General features: G+C 38.0%; 1 protein-coding gene across 1 annotated transcript; it reads left to right on the plus strand.

Moving 5' to 3' along the window:
• The first annotated feature begins 195 nt into the window (after positions 1 to 195).
• On the plus strand, positions 196 to 20,269 carry LOC140155134 (carboxypeptidase B-like). Its single transcript, XM_072177848.1, has 10 exons — positions 196 to 284; positions 471 to 552; positions 5,608 to 5,841; positions 6,799 to 6,900; positions 7,534 to 7,638; positions 7,781 to 7,894; positions 11,069 to 11,159; positions 11,604 to 11,818; positions 12,144 to 12,228; positions 19,855 to 20,269. Exons 1-10 carry the CDS (start codon positions 196 to 198, stop codon positions 20,043 to 20,045), a joined length of 1,308 nt encoding a protein of 435 aa, XP_072033949.1. The 3' UTR covers positions 20,046 to 20,269.
• Positions 20,270 to 22,018: the final 1,749 nt, after the last annotated feature.

Here is a 22,018-nt window from a genome sequence, read left to right on the forward strand (position 1 = left end):
ATCATTTTATGCGAAGTTAAAAATGGACATTAAAAATTAACAAATTAGTCGGTGGGCCAATTTGTTACAAAAGAAAACTACTATGAATGATCTGCGCACGATCACAACTTTTGGCTCTCAGTTGCAAGATATTACTGATAAGTACAGCTGACAAGATCTCATAGGCATTTGAGCCTTCACTGCGAACGGTACAACATGAGCATGATGAGGTGCTACCTTGTATTGTTTCTCTCATTGGCAGCAGTTACTGCTTACACTTTTTCACCATCAGAACGACATTATGGGTAAGTGAAGACTAGAATTTAGTTGATATTGTACACTACGAATATTTAAGTGCTGTATTTGAGAAAGATAATTGGAGCCTCTATTTTTAACATAGCACCTAACCAATTTATTAGTGAATCACTTTGTTTAAAAACTTGTTAAATTAAGTGGGTTATCTTTTCTGTTTTCTTTTTGAATTATTATAGTTCTCAGGTGCTAAGAATAACACCTCAGAATGAAGCCGATTTAGAGTGGCTGCGAGACTTTGAACGTAATTATGAAAACGCGGTGAGTACTGAGTACATTTATCTCATTGGCAACTTATCGTGTTTTGGACTATGCTAAATTTAGCTATATACCAAAAGAAATATGATTGTAAATGTTTATTGTTTTTATTTTGGTATGATGTAAATTTTGAAGCAGTCGTTTTTTTAAACATTAAAACAAATTGCAACTGGTTTAAAGTAGGCTTATATGTTTGCTAACACTTGTTTGTACATTGCTGGTGCAATGAAATAGATTCGATAAATGTGACTTATTGACGCTCATAGATACAACAAAGTGCAAAAGACATTTTGTGGATAAACACTGCCCATCGTGATGCAGAAATGTCTTTTGCACTTTCCGCCCAGCAAACACGAAAATGTTATTAAAACATTTATTCAAAACGTTCTGATAACATTTAAATGTTGGGTTACATAATGGTCATGAAAACGTTTTTGAAACGTTTTGTAAAATATTTTGGACAAACATTTTTGCAAAATAAAATAGATTCGATAAATGTGACTTATTGACGCTCATAGATACAACAAAGTGCAAAAGACATTTTGTGGATAAACACTGCCCATCGTGATGCAGAAATGTCTTTTGCACTTTCCGCTCAGCAAACACGAAAATGTTCTTAAAACATTTATTCAAAACGTTCTGATAACATTTAAATGTTGGGTTACATAATGGTCATGAAAACTTTTTAAAAATATTTTGGACAAACATTTTTGCAAAATATTTTTTCAACGCTTAAATAACATTCTGGTTAGAATGTTTTGCATCAAGGTTTCAAAAATGCTTTTGAATGTTATTATAACGTCGCGCTTTTAAACCCTTTTGTGTTTGCTGGGTTAAACCTCTTTCTCCTGTAATTTAATTTCTCCAATTAAATAAGTAAGTGGTAACTCTTCATAAAACTCGTTCCACTATATCTAAACCACTATTCTATCAACTAATTGACTACGCAATACGTGCAAAATGCGATAAAGTAGTCTGAATTGCAATGGAGTATTGTAACAGTTTTGTTACATAATATAAATTGATTTTAATTTGATATCATTTTCCACCGAGTTATTCATTTCATACGCTATCTATGGATTAGATTAATTAATTTCCTTATCCACTGTTGTTGACATAGTAAATTTGCCGTTTAAATAACCACGACAACTGAACAAATTCAAATTGAAAGTTACCATACAAACCGACCCGCCCAGGCCAGGGTACAAGAGAACTTGACTTATTTGCTGAGCTGGCTACATACTTTGTAGCTCACACAATAATTACTGGTGTTGGGAATTGCTTTTCTATATTCTCTCCCCAACATGGTTTTTGTGGTTGTCTCAAATTTTCCTTAAAACATAAGTTTGAGAACCTCTGTTTCCAGGCCCGTACGCAGGGGCGGAGGGGGGTGGGGTGGAGGGGTCTGCGGGGGTGCGACCGCACCTCCCCAAATTTGCAAAAGTATAAAAAAGTCCCTAAATCTAATAATTTGCGAGCGTAGCGAAAAAAAAAAATAGGCGTTTTTACGTTTTTTGGTCAAAAAGGTCCACAGTTTTGGGAAAAAGTCCACTTTTCGCAAAATCGTCCCCGCCCTTTGGAAAAAAGTCCACTTTTTCAAAATCAGCACCTTCCCCAAAAAATCCGCTAAAAATACAATACAAAAGTAGTTAACCTCAAGTTCAAACACTAAGGTGAAAAGGATCCCAAGGACTTTTATCATATAAACATATCACACGTAGTATTTGGTTTATAATGAATGTAAGGCACGATAGGCTAAGATATGTTATCGTTTAGCGTGTGTTTACAAAGTATTTGGTAAAAGTTCTTTGTAAAGATAAAGCGGTTTGACTTGAAAATGAACTAGACTGATAGCACACGAATACGTTGTAGTAAACATGGGGAATACCGAAAAATGGCAACATAGAGTATTGTGTATAAATTATTATCATTATCATTACGTTACCACTCCCTTAAGTTGCATTTTCACGTCACAATAATATGTTCCCCTGTGATATTTTTTCTGCTAAGTGATGATGTGATATCACATAAATATGTTGTCATATACCAAGAGGCAGAACATGACCATGCGTATTGGCCAATGAGCTACATAATAAACCCTGTGCAGTCATGTAATTCCTATGAAGTGACCTTCGTCGAAGGTCATTATGCTAGGCACTGTTGGACTACTTCAGTCATTGTGTATCGATTGGACGGTGGAATATTAGTAATTCTGTAAGGCACATGTAACCTCAGACTTGTACCCGAGTCCAGCTTGTCCGAGTCCGAGCCGAGCCGAGTCCACTTGTATCCGAGTCCGAGCCAAGTCCGAGTCCTTTTGTGTCCGAGTCCGGACTCAAGTCCATGTCCAGGGGTGCCGAGTCCGAGCCAAGTCCGAGTCCAAAAAAAATTAGACCCGAGTCCGGACTCGAGTCATGGGTCATTTGGTATAACAAAATGAAAAAGGGGTAATTGGGTATAAAATTTTGAAAGAAGGGGGTCATTTGGTATAACATTTTGAAAAATGGGTAATTTTTTCCAAAAAATGGAGCAAAATTTTATATTTTGTTTCCAATTTGAAAATTTACAATACAAATTTGCTGAAAATAACGGAAATTTCAAAAGTTTCCACATAATTTTATTGCATTTTGATGATAAAATTGTAGGAAAAAAAAGTCATTGGTCAAAGGTCACTCACTACACCACACCACACACCACTCTCCCTATACCATCCACCCTACCAAACCCCACCCTACCCCACCTTACCCCACACAGTTGACATTTCAAAGATTCAACCCAACTCAACCAACCAACCGTACACACATATTTCAAAAACCCATGAACAGGTAACTGACTCTAGAAGCTAAAACCTACATGTATCAGACCACCTGTATCAGACAGCAGTCATGTGGGGGTATTGGTGTGTGCGCAGCGTTGGAAATACCTGGTATCGCGTAGCAAAATGCTACACAATTTTATCAAGTTTCTACACAATTTTGGAGTTGAGTAACATTTTTATGCCATAGACTTACACACTGAAGTATGTGAATGTACCAAGAGAAAAGCAGTGAAAGCAAATTTTGCTACGCATAAGAAAATGCTTTAAAATTTCAACACTGTGTGTGTGTGTGGCACACTACATGTAAACTCTCAGTTCTGGCCCGGAGGAGGCACTCCCTATCTGAAATGGCAGGGATGTGCCTCGGCCATGTTAAAAGTAGGGGGCATTCAGGTCAAATGTACAATTACAAAATATGGGGTCATTCAGTACACAACCTGAATAAAAAATGGGGTCATTTGGTATGAAACTTTGAAAAAAGGATGGTCATTGGGGTAACAAAAAGTAAAATGGGAGTTATTGAGTACAGACATAAATAAGTGCCAAACTGCGTAAAAACAACTTGGCCACCTTGGAAATGTGAACAATCTCATTATTTCTGGAGGAGAACACAAATACCACCTATAAATTTGGGAATTAAAAGGGGGTCATTGGGTATAGCAGGAAATAGAAAAAGGGGGTCATTGAGTACATGAATTTTTTTAAAGGGGGTCATTGGGTAATAGGTAGGACCATAACACAAAAAGGGGGTCATTGGGTAGAAGCCGGTTTGAAAAAGGGGTCTATCCTGAGGCACATGATGCATATCTGTCATGGAAGTGCCCCCCCCCCCGGAGTTCTGGCAACCAGGGACTAGAGAAGTGTCACTAGGCTGTGTGCAGCCTACGAATTGCAATGTACATTCAAATACTATAACATCATCATCATCATCATCATCATCATCATCGTTATCATCATTTTTATCATCGTTATCATAATTATTGTCATAATAATAATAATGCTAACAGAAATTTACCTTTAATTCTAAACATCTTTTCAAAATTGTCCCACACAAATGTGTAGTGAGTAGTGAGCACACACAAACTACAGACACATGTCAGTGTATGTCAGACATCCTATAGCCCTGTGTGGCTGAGTACCAATTTACTGAGATGTATGGTCCAAGGTGCATTTTTCTCTCTTTCAGAAGTTATATTGGAAAGTTCTATGAAAGAACTCTTAGATATTTTTTATATATTCCAAATATTTAATAAAATTATGCATTTAATTAATTATCAATTATTTCATTGATGATAAGAATAATATGATTCTGCTAAGTGACAGATAAATCTAAATAATTTGGTGGATATTAGAATATGACAGATCACAGATTTGACAGCCCCCCCAATTATTTTGGAAAATGGCAAAATAAGTGAAGTCAACAAATCTGAGATCTATTTTGACAGTTTTAGATAATCATTTCACATTTTACATGGATTTAATTGGACTGGACTCGGACCGGACTCGGCTTCGAGTCCGAGTCCTTTTGTGTCCGAGTCCGAGCCGAGCCGAGTCTTTTTGTGTCCAAGGCCCCGCCAAGTCCGAGTCCAACAAAAAGTGGACTCGAGTCCGAGTCCGGACTCGAACGATACATCACTGTGTAACCTATTTGATTACCCATACATGCGCGTATTTTGGGGCGGGGTGGCTTTGGGGGCGCCAGCCCCCCGGGGTAAAAGCAGGGGCGGCCAAAACGAAGGGGCGGCGGAAGAAGAAGGGCGGCAAAAAGAATTAGTAAAGAAAAAAGGGCTGAAAATTTTTGAAATAATTGTACTATACATCAAAATCAGTGTTGCTTTTATGGCGCTAGCGCTTATATTCCTTCTTTTCCAAACGACCGAAAAAATAATTGGGTCAACCTTTCCGGACTGTTGAGGAAGGGGCGGCAAAATTGAATTTCCTTCAGCCCCCGGGGTAGGAGCGGCCACGGTACGCCACTGCCATATACTTTTTAATTTTATTCTTATTATTATCATTCTTTTTTTCTTATTTGTTGCCGAGTTGTTACTGATGTTGATAACCGTTATTTATCAACACTTCATAATTGTCAATAGTTTCTGCTTACTATAGTGCAAAAATATTGGTGGTCAATGTTCTGTAAGTCAAGTAGCAGCACAAGATCATGATGAATACTTCAATCCTGGAATCCACTATTACACTATAATGAAATAACTCAGAGAATATTTTTTATTTATCAAAAGCTTGATTTTTGGCAAGGCCCGACACGATTGCTTAACCGTGGAGTGGATGTTTGGGTACCAAAGTCTATGATTCGTCAAATCAGAGAATTACTGCTTGAAAATGAGATGCAATTCAATGTTATGATACCTGATGTACAAGGAGTCATTGATGAACAATTCACCAAGATGGCGGGTCGAACCAGACCATCTACACTAGCGGATTTCGATTACTCAGTATACCATCCCTACGATGAAGTAAGATTATTTTCCATCCTGCTTTCTTCGTTACATACCGTAAAACCCCGTCTACAAGCATATAGTGTGCTTCTGATGAAGGCTACATTAATCCAGTCGCCATTGTGGAGTTTGAGCAAATCAATTACGGATCCAAGCATATACAAACAAGTATTTTAAGACCGATCTATTGTATTGGTATATTAACGCTTGCTTCGAATTAATTAAGCTTTTATAAAAAAACCCGCTATATATGCTTGTAGACGGGGTTTTACGGTATTGCATTTAGTTTCTGCAAGTTAACCATTTAATTTGGTTGGCTCGTAATCGCAGAGCAGCAAAGGCATTCCAGATGCTGAATTTGCATTATACGTAAAATTCGGGCAAAAAGGGATGATTTTTATTTTATTTTAGAGCCATTTTTCTATAATGGTGGTTACACAGATTTATATGGAGAGGGTACCCGTAACTGCGCTTCAACCTCCATTTTTTGTAATAATTATAAAGGCCAATATCTTTCAAATCACTTCTGCTATATTTCTGAAATTTTCACAGTATGTAGTATGAACATGTAAAAATATAATTAAATAGTTGTCTTATCTGCTCTTCTAAAAAAAACCAAAAGTATGTAATACTGCTGTTAACAATATTTCACTGACCTTTGTCTATGCTGTACGTGTTAATCTTGATTTTCACATACAAACGAATACCATATCACTATCAAACCGCACCCCTATCATAATCCGTCATTATTAGACGAACGGTCATGGTTAAAATGGTGTTGTATTTTTAAATGACGTTAACCTCTGTTATAGCCATTATCATGATTATAATATATTGGAGACGGGCTAGTAATTACACCAGATTCGCCAGTATGTGGGGTCAAAGGTCATTAAGGGGTCACAACACGGCTGTGTTCGTGGTCTTAGACCACAGCTATCTAGTTATATATTTGTTTCTGTTATTTCTTTCCAACAGATAAGGCAGTGGGTTCTTGACATGGCGACTGATCATAGAGACATTGTATCCGAGTTCCTCGTTACTGAATCATACGAAGGGAGGGAAATGAGGGCAATAAAGGTATTATCTTTATATAAAAATAAAGAGCCAAATTTGATCAGATTCTGTTTCAGTCAAATATGCACACATTTTAAACATTGTATTTAATGTTTTTCTGTTTTGTTTTGGATATTTTGGTTGCTTCTTCCTATCGTAGTGTCGTTAAGATCATGTTGCTGTTCTTGTATTTAGTAAGGACTAAGGATTAAACCACGGGATCTACTTTTCTTACACCAAATCTACCACGACAGTTAAAATGATTGGTATTAAACCATATCTAAATTGAAAAAGTAAAGATTTATACACCTGGGTGGAGAGGAGTAAATCAAGGCATTGTGTTTTCCTCAATGACATAAAATTCAATACGTGCGGCTGTGTCGGGGCCATAAGCGCCAATCCGGCTTGAAATGAAATGTGTGTGTGTGTGGGGGGGGCATACGGCCTAAATTGTCAAAAGGTGGCTGAAAAGAACAAAAAATGTGTAATTTTGCCGAAAGGTGGGAGGAGCACGTCCCCATGTCCACCCGGGATTGACGCCCATGGTCGGGTCTAGAACTCACGATCACATGATTACGAGTCCAATGCTGTACACCATCTGGTGGAGAAAATAATGCTTATTTGAGGCAAAATGTTAATGTCTTTTTTTTGTTTCAGATTTCCGTGAAGCCCAATGCGGCCAAGAAGTCGATCTGGTTTGAAGGTGGTATCCACGCACGAGAATGGATCTCACCAGCCACTGTCATGTACATTGCAAATCAGGTATTGATTTTTTTTTTTTAACCACTAAAAGTCATTTTCGAAATTATTACAGATATCATCCTCTCATTTGGTAAAATAACAAACAATCGCCTGATTACTGATATTATTCGAGTTTGTTTTTCTTATACGTTTCGCTTCATAGTTGGTAACCGATTATAAAAGTGGAGATCAACGCGTAGTGAAGATTCTCGAAAGCTGGGATGTGTTCATTGTGCCTTCCCTCAACGTTGATGGTTATGCATACACGTGGGCTACGGTAAGCAAGATTACACATTCAAAGCTCAAAAGGGAGATAGTAGGGGTTATTAACAATAGAAAACTTTTCAACTATTATCCATTGAAATTTGTCAAGTAGAAAAATTATAGAAACCTTCATTCACTACATGCATGACAAATATATCATTTCTTCTCGTGACATTGGGCCTTTTCAAGTTGTCAGTTTTGGTTTATCTATTGTTCAGTAACTAAAAAGATTCGAGTTCAAGAAACCTACCGTAGTCGAAATGTTTTGAATATCGGTAGCCTATGACCCATTGGCTGTGATTAATCATAATGTGATTGGATTCAGTCCCTTCATTCAGATACGCCCAAGTGTATGAATTGATAAGATAAAAAGGTATGTCATAGATGAAGGTGAAAGGTTCATAAGTGATAGTGGGGTTGGAACCAGCCCCTTCATTCAGAGACGCCATATAAGTCCAAATATATGCCAATAATAGCCCTATATATGGTGAACGTATAGTAAGTAGTCAAGTAAAGAGAACAAAAAAATATTGGTAATCCTTCAAGTTTCAATGTGGATGTGATGTATACGGTTCTGCAGAATGAGACAACATACATGTACAGTCATGGACAAAAGTTTGGAATATTTTTTATTTTTGTATCAAATGCAGTTTTCAATCATGTTGGAAACGGGTTTATTGTTCTGGAGTAGTGCTCAGTTGAATTTAATTGTAAGACACAAATGTTCTTTGATGTTTACATCACACAGTTTATCAATTAAACAAAGAATTACCTGAGGAAGCGCATTACAATGGAAGGATCAAACAATCGCAACACCTTTTGACGGTCTCTTTGTATCACAAAATGAGATTAAAGACGCTATAGCAAACTATAGTAAACAAAAACTTAAACTCTCACTGTGGCATGTTCAGATAAGTCTCTTGCGTGAGAAAACAAAACTCAATATTTGGTGTGTCCAGCCATTGCCAGCTCAAGGTCATGTAAGCGACGTGACATTCCCTCGACCAGGTTTGACAAGGTTCCTTGTGGAATATCTCGCCAGCAAGAAATGAGGGCGTGTCTAAGTTTCTGCAGGGTGATTAGTTGTTTGCCCATGTTACCTAACCTGCGGGAGACTTCTGCCCATAAGTTCTTTATACAGAGATGCCAGTCAGTTCACTCAAAAAACCTGAAAAGCGCGTGAATGCAGGCCAAAAAGCCCCAAAACAGGCTGAAAATAAATAAAAACGCGGGAATTTGAACTCACAAAAAACCTGAATTCAGGTTAAAACCTGAAAACTGGCATCTCTGTTTATAGGATCATATACCAGTGCAGGTGTTCTATATACATTCTCATTTCCAAGGAATACCCTCACGCGTAGGGCTCTGTGCGCCGTGGTGTTGTCATCTTGAATCACTTAATTATTCCCGAAGTCTCTCCTTGCAAACGGAAGCATAACTGTATCAAGAACAAGCAGGTATTGGTCCTGGTCAATGTGTCCTTCTAGCATGTAGAGGTGTGATTTCGACCTGCTGTGAAATGCTCCCCATACTGTGATTCCACCACCATCTCCCTGGACTCTCGGACAATCTTCAAGCAGGGCTTGTGACCAACCTATCTTCGGACCTTGAATCGGTCATCTTGTCTGTAGAGGAGGAACCGGGCCTCGTCACTGAAGATCACATTGCGCCAGTGGCCTACTGTCAAATTCCTATGTCTCTTTGACCAAAGGAAGCGCGCATGTCGATGTATTTGTAGAAGCATCTGCTTTCTTATTGGTCGTCTTGCGAGAAAACTTGCATTAACCAGTCTATTGTTCACAGGTTTCCTGGTAACAGGCGCGTTTATGGACCTCAGCCATTCTGTTCGTAGCCGAGATGCAGGCTTCGTGAGGCCATTGCGGCAAAGTCCCAGGAGAGATCGGTCTTCCATGGCGGTTGTCTTTCGGGCCCGACCTGACCTTGGTCTAGGTTTAGTAGTTCCGGTCTCTCGACGTCTCTTTAACATTTTAGAATCGGCACCTTATGTAATTTCTAAAGCGGCACTAATATCCTTATGTTTGTAGCCGCCATTATGTAAGTCAATGACGCGAGCGTATAAATATGTGCTCAATTCGCACCCCGTGATCAGAAATATCATATACAACAGACAGATGCAACAAAGTAAAGCTGGTTGTAATGTAATCGTATGAATCATATCGCTGAAATAACTGCGAAAAGGATGCTTGATGGTTCATAGGTCAGGCATGAGAAGCCATTGTTCTACATTACGTATTGTGTTATATGGAATGGTACCTAAGACCTTGCCAGACACCCGTGATCCATTTTGCACTGCTGAGGGGTCATTGATGGTAAGAAATCTGCACTTAAAAACAGGGCTATGTAAAAAAATAAAAAATATTCCAAACTTTTGTCCATGACTGTATATGATGCACTATATAATGAGAAGAGTTGTGAAACTCCGTTATGAATATTGAATATAAAAGTAGTTTGAAGTAAGAATGCCGAAAAATGGCATTGTGGTAGTGGAGCTCAACTCTTACTTAGTTGGTAATTTCTTGGATGTAGTTATAGAGTGTGTACGTTAAATGGAACCATAGCTGTTCCATGCGTTTTTCGATCCTAGAGAATATTTTGGAGCATACACCTATTATCTAGGCCGCTCCTTATGAGATCCCGCATATCAACATGATGTACATCTACATCCAAGAAATAACTAACTTTAAAAGTTGAGCTCCACTATCACAATGCCATTTTTCGGCATTCTTACTACAAACTACTTTTATATTCAATATTCATAACGGAGTATCATGAACTTATGAACCTCCATCTATGACATACTTCTTTATCTTATTAATTCATACACTTGAGCGTCTCCGAATGAAGGGAATGAATCCAACCCCATTACAACGTACGGAATATATCAGAAATGTCTCGAATCGGCGATTCTTGGCGAAAAGTCTAAGTACTTCTGACAGTTTTTTGTCCCAATTCTTCACCAAGAGAGGCCAAGATTTTAACTATTGTAATTGTTGAAATAAAGTTTTCCGTGCATAGTGAGAACAGTAAATGGTACACTTTCGGGACAAAAGGAATTGCTATGGCTTCAGAGGGACTTGATAACTCGAATAGATATGAATCTGAATCGAGTTGATATTAACTGGATGATCACATTCACAAATACATTATTTCCATACAACTCTTTCAGGAGCGAATGTGGCGAAAAACAAGGTCTCTGAATCCAGATTTCGGATGTGTAGGAACTGACGCAAACAGGAACTGGCCATATAAATGGGGAGGTAGATTACTTTCTTTCTCTCTAAATTTTGACGTGATTAGAACTAAAGTAAAGCAAACTATAATATATTGTAATTTCATCGAGTCAAAAAGTACACAGAGGATCCCGGCAAGGATTAGGCCTATCTATATTATACAGTTTTCACATCTTTCATATTCTGGGTGATTAATATGTAGGCCTACCATCCATAATAGTTTACATGAAGCATGGAGTACAACCTGCTTAGAGTGTAGGGCGATATATTCAAAATTTGTATTCATCTATTGCTATGGTAGTTGATCCTGTTACATCATCACTTCTACGGCGAATAGCCAGAGGCAGAACATGACCCATTCAGTTGGTTGTGTTCCCTTACAAGATTCCGATAATTCTTTCTGTGATGGTAATATGTAGAGAAGATTATTATTAGTTATGTCTTGACGGTATTCTCTCTCACACACTCCAGGTGATGGTGCCAGCCCATGGGCTTGTTCTAATACATATCGCGGTGAAACTGCTCTGTCTGAAGTGGAAATGAAGGCAATTACCAGCTACGCATTGGCTCGAACTAAGGAGCAAGAAATCCGAATATTTATAGATTGGCATAGCTATGCGCAGTTATGGCTTGCACCGTGGTCTTATGACGATGCCGTGGAGTTGCCACCGGAATCACCGGATCAAGTAGGTTACTTATTATTGCAGTTGATCTGATGACAATTTATTGCAAAAACAGAACCTGGGGCGGGAAATGCAAAATACAACATACTCAAAATACAAATAGGACTTTTTAGACAATGCCTTGGCCTATGTTACCCTGGATCACGCATTTTCAAAGCAATGTAGTATTTTATAGGGGCTTTGTATTAGTTATTTAAATCTAAAATCTAATATTGTATCTATACGTGGTAAATTGGGTTTGTATCTCCAGACACTGAGAAATTATGTAGGGGCTCACGGATAGCGAAACTGTAACTTGTAAAACTACTGTCTCAAATTTTCGTTTCAGCTGAAAGCTGCCCAAGCTGGTGTGGACGCCCAATTTGCAGTCCATGCATTTGAGTACATAGCAGGACCATCCGCCAGGATTTTATGTAAGTGCAATTATTACTTTTTCCCAAATATTGTCTATCAAATTCATTTTTATATCAGATTTTATCCGAGAACTTTCCGCGAAAAGTTTGGAAAAAAAGACGTTTTCATTAAAATTTATCGCGAGTTTACATTTACGAGCCAAAAATAAATTGTAGCATATCAAATGACACATGATATCAATGATTTTGACTGCCTGGCCGCACATCTGTGTGAATTGAAGGAATTAAGGATATAGTTTGTCTTGCTATCAGCAAGAGCTTCGACATTGCATGGCCCTTTGACATACATGACAAATTATCTACCTTTGCCTTCACATGTAAGATATTGCAATGGATCAATACTCTTTGAATATCATCCTAAATAGGAAAGAATCCAGCGTGAAGCCAAATAAATACAGGTGTTCCTCTGGGATGCATCCCTGGTCCAAACTTGTTCATCATATTCATAGATGACTAGATTTATCCATCTCCGCTGATGATGTCATGCCTTTCCATACTCCAATGAAGATAGTGAAAGTTTTTTCTTTAATAACAAGTATCTGCAGAAGATCGAATTCTTGGCTACCTCGTAGGATATCTTATTTGGCGTTGCTAAATGAAAGACGAACACAATGTAAAATAGAAGAGAATTTTATAGGCCTTATTAAACTTCGCCTGCGAGCTTTTTTCAGAATTAAATTTTTAGCGTTTCAAACTAATATAGTTTGCTAAAGAAAGATATTTCCCACCTCTACTAAAGGCACATCGCACAGTGTCGACTTCCTATTCGATAAATATAAATTTAATACTCCGTTGGTGAGCGACGGGCGACTGGTATTTCACCGAACTCAAGAAAAGGAGTTCTATCTGATTGGCTAGCAATCGATCGCTTAGGTCGCTTAGTAGTCAACTACAAACTCAAAACTGAGCATCGTATTCAATTCGATTGAAATCGATATTCTATTATTGCCGTAGATAAAGAGAGTGATAGTGTGTCAATAATGTACATTGTATTGCAGCTGGATTTTACATGCATTCTTTTATATAAATTTTTTCTCAAAGAGTTGAATATGATCAAAATTTTTACTCAGGATTTCAAATTTTTTACCCGCAAATTGCAGTTAAACATATCCACAGCAAAATACCGGTCCTCACTAATTAGTGTATTTAATTTCCAGTTAGTGTATTTAAGATAAAACCTGACAACAAATAAAATTTTCTTGCAATAGAAATATCATATGGGATACTAATATGGTAGGCCGCAACCGCCACAACGTGGAGCTGCTACGCGTAGCTGACTTTTTGCTCCGTGGAGCCAAATTGACCAATCATGATCATGTTAGAGTTTTTCATTACTCGGAGGTAAAACTGACTAATTAAGTACGACTTACTCATTACGTGAAGCGAATTTATTCATTAAGAATTTGCCAGACGAGCGTCACGTAGTTGCAAGATATCCTCGGTCACGAAAGTTATGATTCAAAAAGTAGTTTATGAAAAGTACGAACTGACTTATTATTAAGATGGACATGCACTCATAAGAAACTCATACAGTATTGTACATAACTATATAGCTAGGCAGAGTGGTGGTAAACTATGCACACAGTTCTGCGATCTGCAGTGTATCGCCGGGAGCTAATTTGTATAACTTGCGCGGTGTCCCTGCGGAATTCGACCTTCAGCAAACTGCAAACCAGTTCGGATTTACTTTATATACTAGTAGTAGGCCATACATACTGTAGTTACTGTCCGTTTTCCTATACACAATACTCAGTGCGCTCACCATTGACGCGTGACCTCTACAAATAGTGTATGTTAGAAGTATAGGCCATTGCCTAGTTGACGTCACTACTGTGTAAAAAATAACCGGCCAATATTTAAAGTATTCTCTGAAATTCTAGAAAATATAGTTTTGTAACATGTCCTAAATTTTTAGCTAATTTAGGTGTTTGGAAATATTGGTACTTTTGTACCAAAAAATATGAAGAAATTATTTCTAAACCGTGTTAAGTCATTAAGCTTCTCATTTTCAAGAACGCTGGTTAACAATAAGCAGACTATTGTCTCATTTCGTAAACAAAAGCCCACAGTATTGTTACCTTGCGTTCGCTTTATAATCGTTCACCCAACTGAAACTATAATACCAGCTCATTGCTCATTGCACAGGTAAAACAGACACAAGTGCAGTGTGTATTTAACCAGAGAAGATCTGATGTAACATAGTTGAGCCGTTTTCATTGAGTGTTATCTTGGTTTAATAGCTTTTAATAGGGTTTAAGTCCTTCAAAGGTCGTGGTGAGTTCTACTGTAGACATGACTGCATCATGATTATTTTTAAGTCAACAACATTCAACAATATGATCACCGTGATAGTATGAGAGTATCAATACCGTGGGTGTCAGTGATCCTGGCCTGACACAGTAGACAAACAAACAAACACGCCACACACATGACACATGCATGCAAGGTAACATTGACTATACACTAATCAAACAATGGTATTGATCCTGTACAACTGGTCGTGGTTTATTTACAATCGATTCATTTAAAATCCCCATAGTAAACATTAATTTTGGCAAGAGTTTTCTCTCTGGAACGAGGATGCATCCACTGGCTCCGCGTAATGAAAAGATCTAACATGATTGGTCAATTTAGCTCCGCGAAGCGAAAAGTAAGCTACGTGTAGCAGCTCCACGTTGTGGCGGTTACGGCCAGCCATATATTGATCATGCGAAAATCGTAATACATAGAATAGAAACAGTGTGGCAGGCGCTCAAAATCTCAAATTGTATGCTTAGCCTGAGTTGCACGGCCTATCTCGAATAAAATCACCATGCGTAGTTGTTGAAAAACGTGAGGATTCATCGTACTATCACGGCAATTTTTAACACGAAGATATAGGGATGATGACGGTGTGCATCGTGTGGGTCTATACATTATAGTTTTATTTATCCATTTTGATTTCACCCTTTTTCACTGGCGACTGCCAAAATGTCCAACTCAATACTTCATTTCTAATATAACCAGCAGAACTATTGTGGCTTGCAATATCATCCATCCATCATTCCATGGGTATATTCGCGAGTTCATTTTGACAAAATTGGTAGTCGGAATTGAAAAATGGTGCTATGAAAACCGAAATTGACAAAACTATATTTTGCTCACGGTTATGTGCGTTACATATGTGCAATAGGATTTGGAAAAAAATATAGCATCAAGCATTATAGTTTTTCATGACATTTACTGAAAAAATGAAAATTATTGCTTTTTATTTGGCCGAGAAAATTAATTTTACATTGAAAAGGTGCAACTCAAAATTTTACTCATTTCAACACCTTAATTCGATCGTTTGTATTGCCTGAGTGAGCCTTGTACAACAATAGAAATATCGGTTGACTAGAGTTCTGCCTGTAATATATATGGTACGCTAGACAAGCTCTGGGGAGGGGGTGTTGCAATGCCCTAATCACTTTTCCAACTTCTGTGATGCAAATCCAGAGGGCCATCATATCCCTGAGGACTACCTAAGCGCATCATATTGGAGGGGGGCACTGACCATGATTGGGGAGCATCGGATCTGATTGGGGGGGGGGGCAGTTGCAGCGCCTGTGTGGTCGCTTTCACGGCTCTCTGACATTTCCATCATTTTCTGCAGATTTAGACCATGCAGAAAGCTCTAAACTTTACTGATGGAATAACTAACCCTACTGATCATCAAAATGGGTTTGAATGAAAGAAAAATGCTGCCATTTTTCTGCATTTTATGTGTTATTTTGGAACTAGTACTGTGCCAAAATACAACTACAGTATATCAGGTATCTTCATATAGGCCTAGGCCTATCTACCTGTGGAGTGATCATCCTACTCAACCTAAGCATCATCGACCTTCCAGTGAAGTGCTTTACCAACTAACTGTAACTGATCCTACTATTGAATGCTGGACTGAAAGTGATTATCCTACTGTTGATTATTTGACTGTAAGTGATTATCCCTTATCTTGTGATTCTCAACAGCCCATCATCATCATGGAGTGTGATCCACCAGTTTTACAGTTACCTGTGTATGCAATAGCAGGCCTACTGCACTATTCCACCATATTTCTACATGGAATGAATACTACCTATGATGAGTGTCCATTAAGCATTGAAACATGCCAAAACTTGAACTCTTTGAACATATTGCGCAACCCATGTCCAATTCATAATAACTCGATGTCGCTGCCTGATTACAAAGAAATTAGGAAGCAACCAAGAAGACGTTGGCGACATAGGGGCAGCAGAGGTGGCAAGCGTTTACATTTTAGACCTAACCCTGAGCTTCAAGAGGGTTTCTCAAACTTCTCCCAAACCACATCCCAGCCTCATGTTGTTGACTTGAACAGATACCTTCATCTGTCCGCTTGGAACGCTCGGTCAATTAGATACAAAACAACACTCCTTGCAGATTTTCTGATTCAAAATGACATTGATGTAATGTTCCTTACTGAGACCTGGATAAATGAGAACGATGATTCAGTCATTAGAGAATGTACACCACCATTTTACTCTTTCTCCAACTTTCCAAGAGGCACAAGCAATCATGGCGGAATCGGTATAATAAGCAAAGACTCTGTGAACCTTCGTACTGTACAAACTGGTTTTACTACTGTAAATTTTGAACATGCAAGTGTTGTTGATTTAACAAGTGGAATTCAGTATATTGTAATATATAGACCACCCCCTTCTTCCGTAAATCGTTTACGTACTTCAAACTACTTAACTGAGTTTGATGATTTTATTGGTGAGGTATCACTTTTCCCCAATAAAGTGGTGATATTAGGCGATCTTAACATACATGTAAATGAGCCTTGGAAGTCTGAAGTTAAGAGGTTCATTAGATCTTATGAGACTGCTGGTTTTTATCAGTATGCTGAGGGTCCTACACACATATCTGGTAATACCATCGACCTTTTCCTGGCTCGACTTGAGGATGGGATTATTCTTAGATGTGAGTCCCAAGTAAATCTCTTTTCTGACCACTTCATGATGCATTGTTATGTAAACAGAAATAAACCTACTCTAACCAAAAAATCTGTCAAGGTCCGTAACTTCAAAGAAATGGACCAGGTAGCGTTTCAGGCTGATGTTACTAAAGCACTGTGTACTATCTCAGATGAGTTAACTTTAGATGAGTTGGTTACTGAGTATGACTCTAAAGTTATAACAATTCTTGAACAACATGCCCTACGAAGGTGAAGGTGCGTACAAATAGACCCCGTTTTCCCTGGTACAGTAGTGAAATCAAGACTGAAACACAGGTTCGCAGAAAATATGAACGTAGGTGGCGAAAATCTCGAATGTTTGAAGATAGGAAGGCGTACATTGATCAAAAGCAAAAGGTTAATCAACTTATTGAAACTAATAAAACCAAGTATTACAAAGACAAATTATCTGATGCTGACACAAAGGGTGTGTTTAAAACTGTAAACAATCTGTTGAACAAAGATAACCGTACCTTACCATCATGTGACTCAACTAAGTCACTGTGTCATCAGTTTGCAAACTACTTTGAAGAAAAGGTCTCGAAAATCAGAAATGATCTGGACAGTATTGAGTCTGAAACTAATGAATGTACTTTTTATGATGTTAGACCACATCATAATGTTCATAGTTTTAATGAATTCACCATTATGGCCCCTGATGAGGTACGAAGACTAGTGAGGGATTGTAATAGCAAGTCTAGTGTCATAGACCCCATTCCCACATGGTTATTGAAAGAAAATCTTGAAGTATTTCTTCCAACACTCACCATTATCATAAATTCATCTTTGAGTACTGGTATATTTCCTAAATCACTTGGAAGAGCTGTGATATCTCCGATCTTAAAGAAGCCATCATTAGATCGGAATAATTTAAAGAATTATAGGCCAGTATCAAATATTTTGTTTGTGTCAAAAGTTATTGAAAAGGTTGTGACAAACCAACTTAACGACCACATGGCGAAATATAATCTGGGTGAAGTTTACCAGTCTGCGTATAAGTCAAATTGTAGCACAGAAACAGCGTTACTCAAAGTAAAAAGTGATGTACTGAATGCTGTAGACAGACAAGAAGTGGTTTTCATGGTCCTTCTTGATCTGTCTGCAGCATTCGATACAGTGGATCACGATTTGCTACTTGATCGTCTGAAAAATGATATAGGTGTGTCTGGTACTGTACTTAAGTGGTTCGATAGTTATCTGAGTTCTCGATGTAGTAGTGTAAGTATTGATAATGTTTTTTCTGAACAGTCAAAACTAGTTTATGGTGTCCCACAGGGTTCCGTCATTGGACCAGTTCAATTTGTTATATATACACAACCGATGGGAGCTATTATTCGTAGTCACAGTGTTTCTTTTCATTCATATGCTGATGACACTCAACTTTATGTATCATTCAACCCAAAGATAGCAGGTGCTGCTGAAACAGCACTTATGAAACTTGAGCAGTGCATTGTCGAAATAAAGGAATGGATGAATCAAAACAAACTCAAATTGAACAATGATAAAACTGAATTTTTTTATAGCGGGTCATACCAAAGCCTTCAAAAGCTCCCCAAAGTACAGTTAAAGATCGCCGACATCCATATTGAACCATCATGTAACATCCGAAACCTTGGAATAATTTTTTTCTCTATTATGACAATGTGTAAACAAGTTAACAGTCTGGTATCATCTGGAAATTATCAATTACGCAATATCCGCCGCATATGCCGTTATCTTGACCAGGACACACGTCACCTTGTCGTCCGAGCATTGTTTCTCCCCCGTCTTGATTACGGCAATGCCCTCTTGTATGGCGCAAACTCACAAGATCTCGTTCGCCTCCAGTCCCTTCAAAACCGAGCTGCAAAACTGATCTTCTATGCATCCAGACTCGATAGTCCATCACCTCTTCTAAAAAAACTGCACTGGTTACCGGTCACAAAACGTATTCAATTTAAGATATGTCTTCATGTTTACAAATGTCTCAATGACTGTGGTCCTGAATATCTTGCCAACTTACTTGCTCACATAAATCGTCCTTCAACGGCTCGTTTACGGTCTGCAACAGACAAGACTCTTCTTGCAATACCATTTAGTAAGAAATGTATAGGTGAACAAGCCTTCTCTGTTGCAGGCCCATCACTTTGGAACTCACTTCCGCAGCATGTAAGAAATGCCAGTTCAACTGCAAAAAAAAAAAAAATCCTGAAAACTCATTTGTTTTAATCTGAATTTGTATTTTTGCTTTGTATTATATTTCATGTGGTATTATTTGTTGTATTTTGTATGGCGCCTTGATCATACTGGATATTGCGCCTTATAAGAATTAAATGTATGTATGTATATGTATGGGGTGAGACTAGTAAACCAACTTGGTTTACTAGTCTCAGGGGGGCATGTGGTGCCCTCCCCGTGTTCCTATGACACTACGCCACTGTAGCTCCACCTTAACAACTGGGCCATTGCAAAGCAGTAGGGGCATCTACCCTTATCTATATCGGAATCGGATCGAAGTTATAAAGCGAAGCACCGGATCTGCTATTATAATTCCAATTGCCAAGGACTATTAAAATGTTTTGTTATGTAATGTGAGTGTAAAATGGTGTATACAGCTCTGGTATTTTTGATCCATTTTTTATTTTCAGATGAAGCATCTGGTGCAAGTAACGACTGGGGTTTTGGAGGTTTGGGTGCCAAATATTCTTATGTGATGGAGCTTCGAGATACAGGAGAATACGGTTTCCTTTTGCCCGAAGATCAAATCATACCATGCGGTGAAGAAAATTATGCAGCAACCTTAGCACTGGCTGAATATGTCTTAGATAATGACTTCTAAAGATTTTACAACTGCTTACTTATTTGATCATAGTGTATCATGACTTAGTTATCAATTATCAAAACCAGTAAATAAATTAATAAAGATACCACGGGGAGGGTATACCACATAATGGGGAACAAATAATACAGAAAGAAGAATCTTGGACAGCTATCCAGTTATCCTATAGCAATTGCTTTATTCCGTGTGGGAGTAACTGGATTTTTGACCAAGATTATACTCGCTGCGGGGACAATACCAATATAGTATCCTACATATCACCGCAAATTGAATTTGATTCGGTTTCGTGGATACAAAGAAACATACTATTTTGTTTGTCTACAAGCTAATTCATATGTAGTCATTCTTAACTGTTTCTCATGAATACCCATTTCCACGTTTTTTTTATTTACTCAAAAGAGCAAAAGCTAGTTTTGTGCAAATTTACTCAACCCAAATAAAGAAAACATTTGGAATTACGGTAAGTCTCTCTCACAATAGGATAAATAAGACAAATTAACCCTAACATATACTCCGAAACTGGTTTTTAGACCTCGCACTGCTTTTGTGAGCGGAGGGAGATGGAAGAAGAAACAATGACAAAGAGCAAAGTTGCGTTTAGTTGTCCTTTTTGTCCAGCTTTGAACCCCCTACCCCTCAGGTCTCCAGTACCTTGACCGTGATAGCAAGCCAGGTGTGGCGATCTGGTGGCCAACCTTTTCGTGTATGTATGTGCTCAGATAATTGTGCAATTACATCACTCTGGCTGCGTGGGCTCGCAGGAGAAGCGTGTATGAAAATAATAACGAAGCTCATTTTGGTCAAACTTGGAACAAATTGCACTGTGATATGTATTACTTTACATATTCATTCATTAATTTGTAACCAATGAACCGAATTGAACATAAAATTGCACTGATATGCAGGAACCCGGCTGTGCTACATGCTTCTATTTTAACTTTAGATTCCAGTCTGTGCCTTTGTAGTTACAACAAAATAACAGCATCCCGTAATTTTTATTGGGACTCACTGAAATATTTCAAATAAGAATAATACACAATTTAAAAAACGACAGAATTTATTCCTTACGAACTGCAAAACATTACATACACACAAAACCTCCCAATTTGATTGATTGCATCACATTAAAATTCAGAGTACATATTAATAGTTTCAATTTAAGATATATGAAGATAGCCATGTAACAATATTTTTTGGCAATTATGTATAAAAATATTAAATTTCCTTTATTAGTTTCATCATGCTGATTAAATGACAAATATCCAATGAACTCCAGCTGATCTTGTCCATCTAATTCTACAAATTGCTCTACATTTGGTTATTTCCATTTATTCTCTACACCTTGCATGTACCCCATAGAGTGTTCTCCTGAATTTGGTAGGTACCCATGCTTGTTCCAGTGGTACTACATGTAGACCTACTGTACCGGCCTCATAATTTCACCCCTTCCTAGACTACAAGAGATAATAGTGTGAACTTGAAACCCTTTGCAGGGATCCGGGCTAGTCCTTTTTTTAGTCATGGGTACCCAACACAAATCCAAGCCGCGGCCACAAAGTACAATCCCTAACCACATGTGTTTGAAATAGCTTCTAATGTACTAGATAACTACAAACCATCTCTATGATCTGTGAAGACCCTTATGCAATTTGCGGAGCGCATGTAGCATCCATGGTAAAAATGGCTTGGCACTGAGAAAAATCCAATATTGCTGTCTACAGTTGGAAGAATTCATATGGATGGTTTCTAGTTATCTGAGATTTGTCAGTATGAGACATCCTCAACGATATGCAACTCAACAATGTTGGGAATTGGACTTCTTTCCTGGAATTGAAAACAAATATGTGACCAGCTCCAACAAAACTCGGAACAAGTCACCAGTTATGTTTTTGAGGTATAGGCCTCTAAAGATGACATTCCCATCAAAAAAAAAATAAAAATTTGGAATTCTTAATTTCATGGTAATTGACCTT

This window comes from Amphiura filiformis, chromosome 6 (assembly GCF_039555335.1).
Source record: "Amphiura filiformis chromosome 6, Afil_fr2py, whole genome shotgun sequence".
In the NCBI taxonomy this organism is placed as follows: Eukaryota; Metazoa; Echinodermata; class Ophiuroidea; order Amphilepidida; family Amphiuridae; genus Amphiura; species Amphiura filiformis.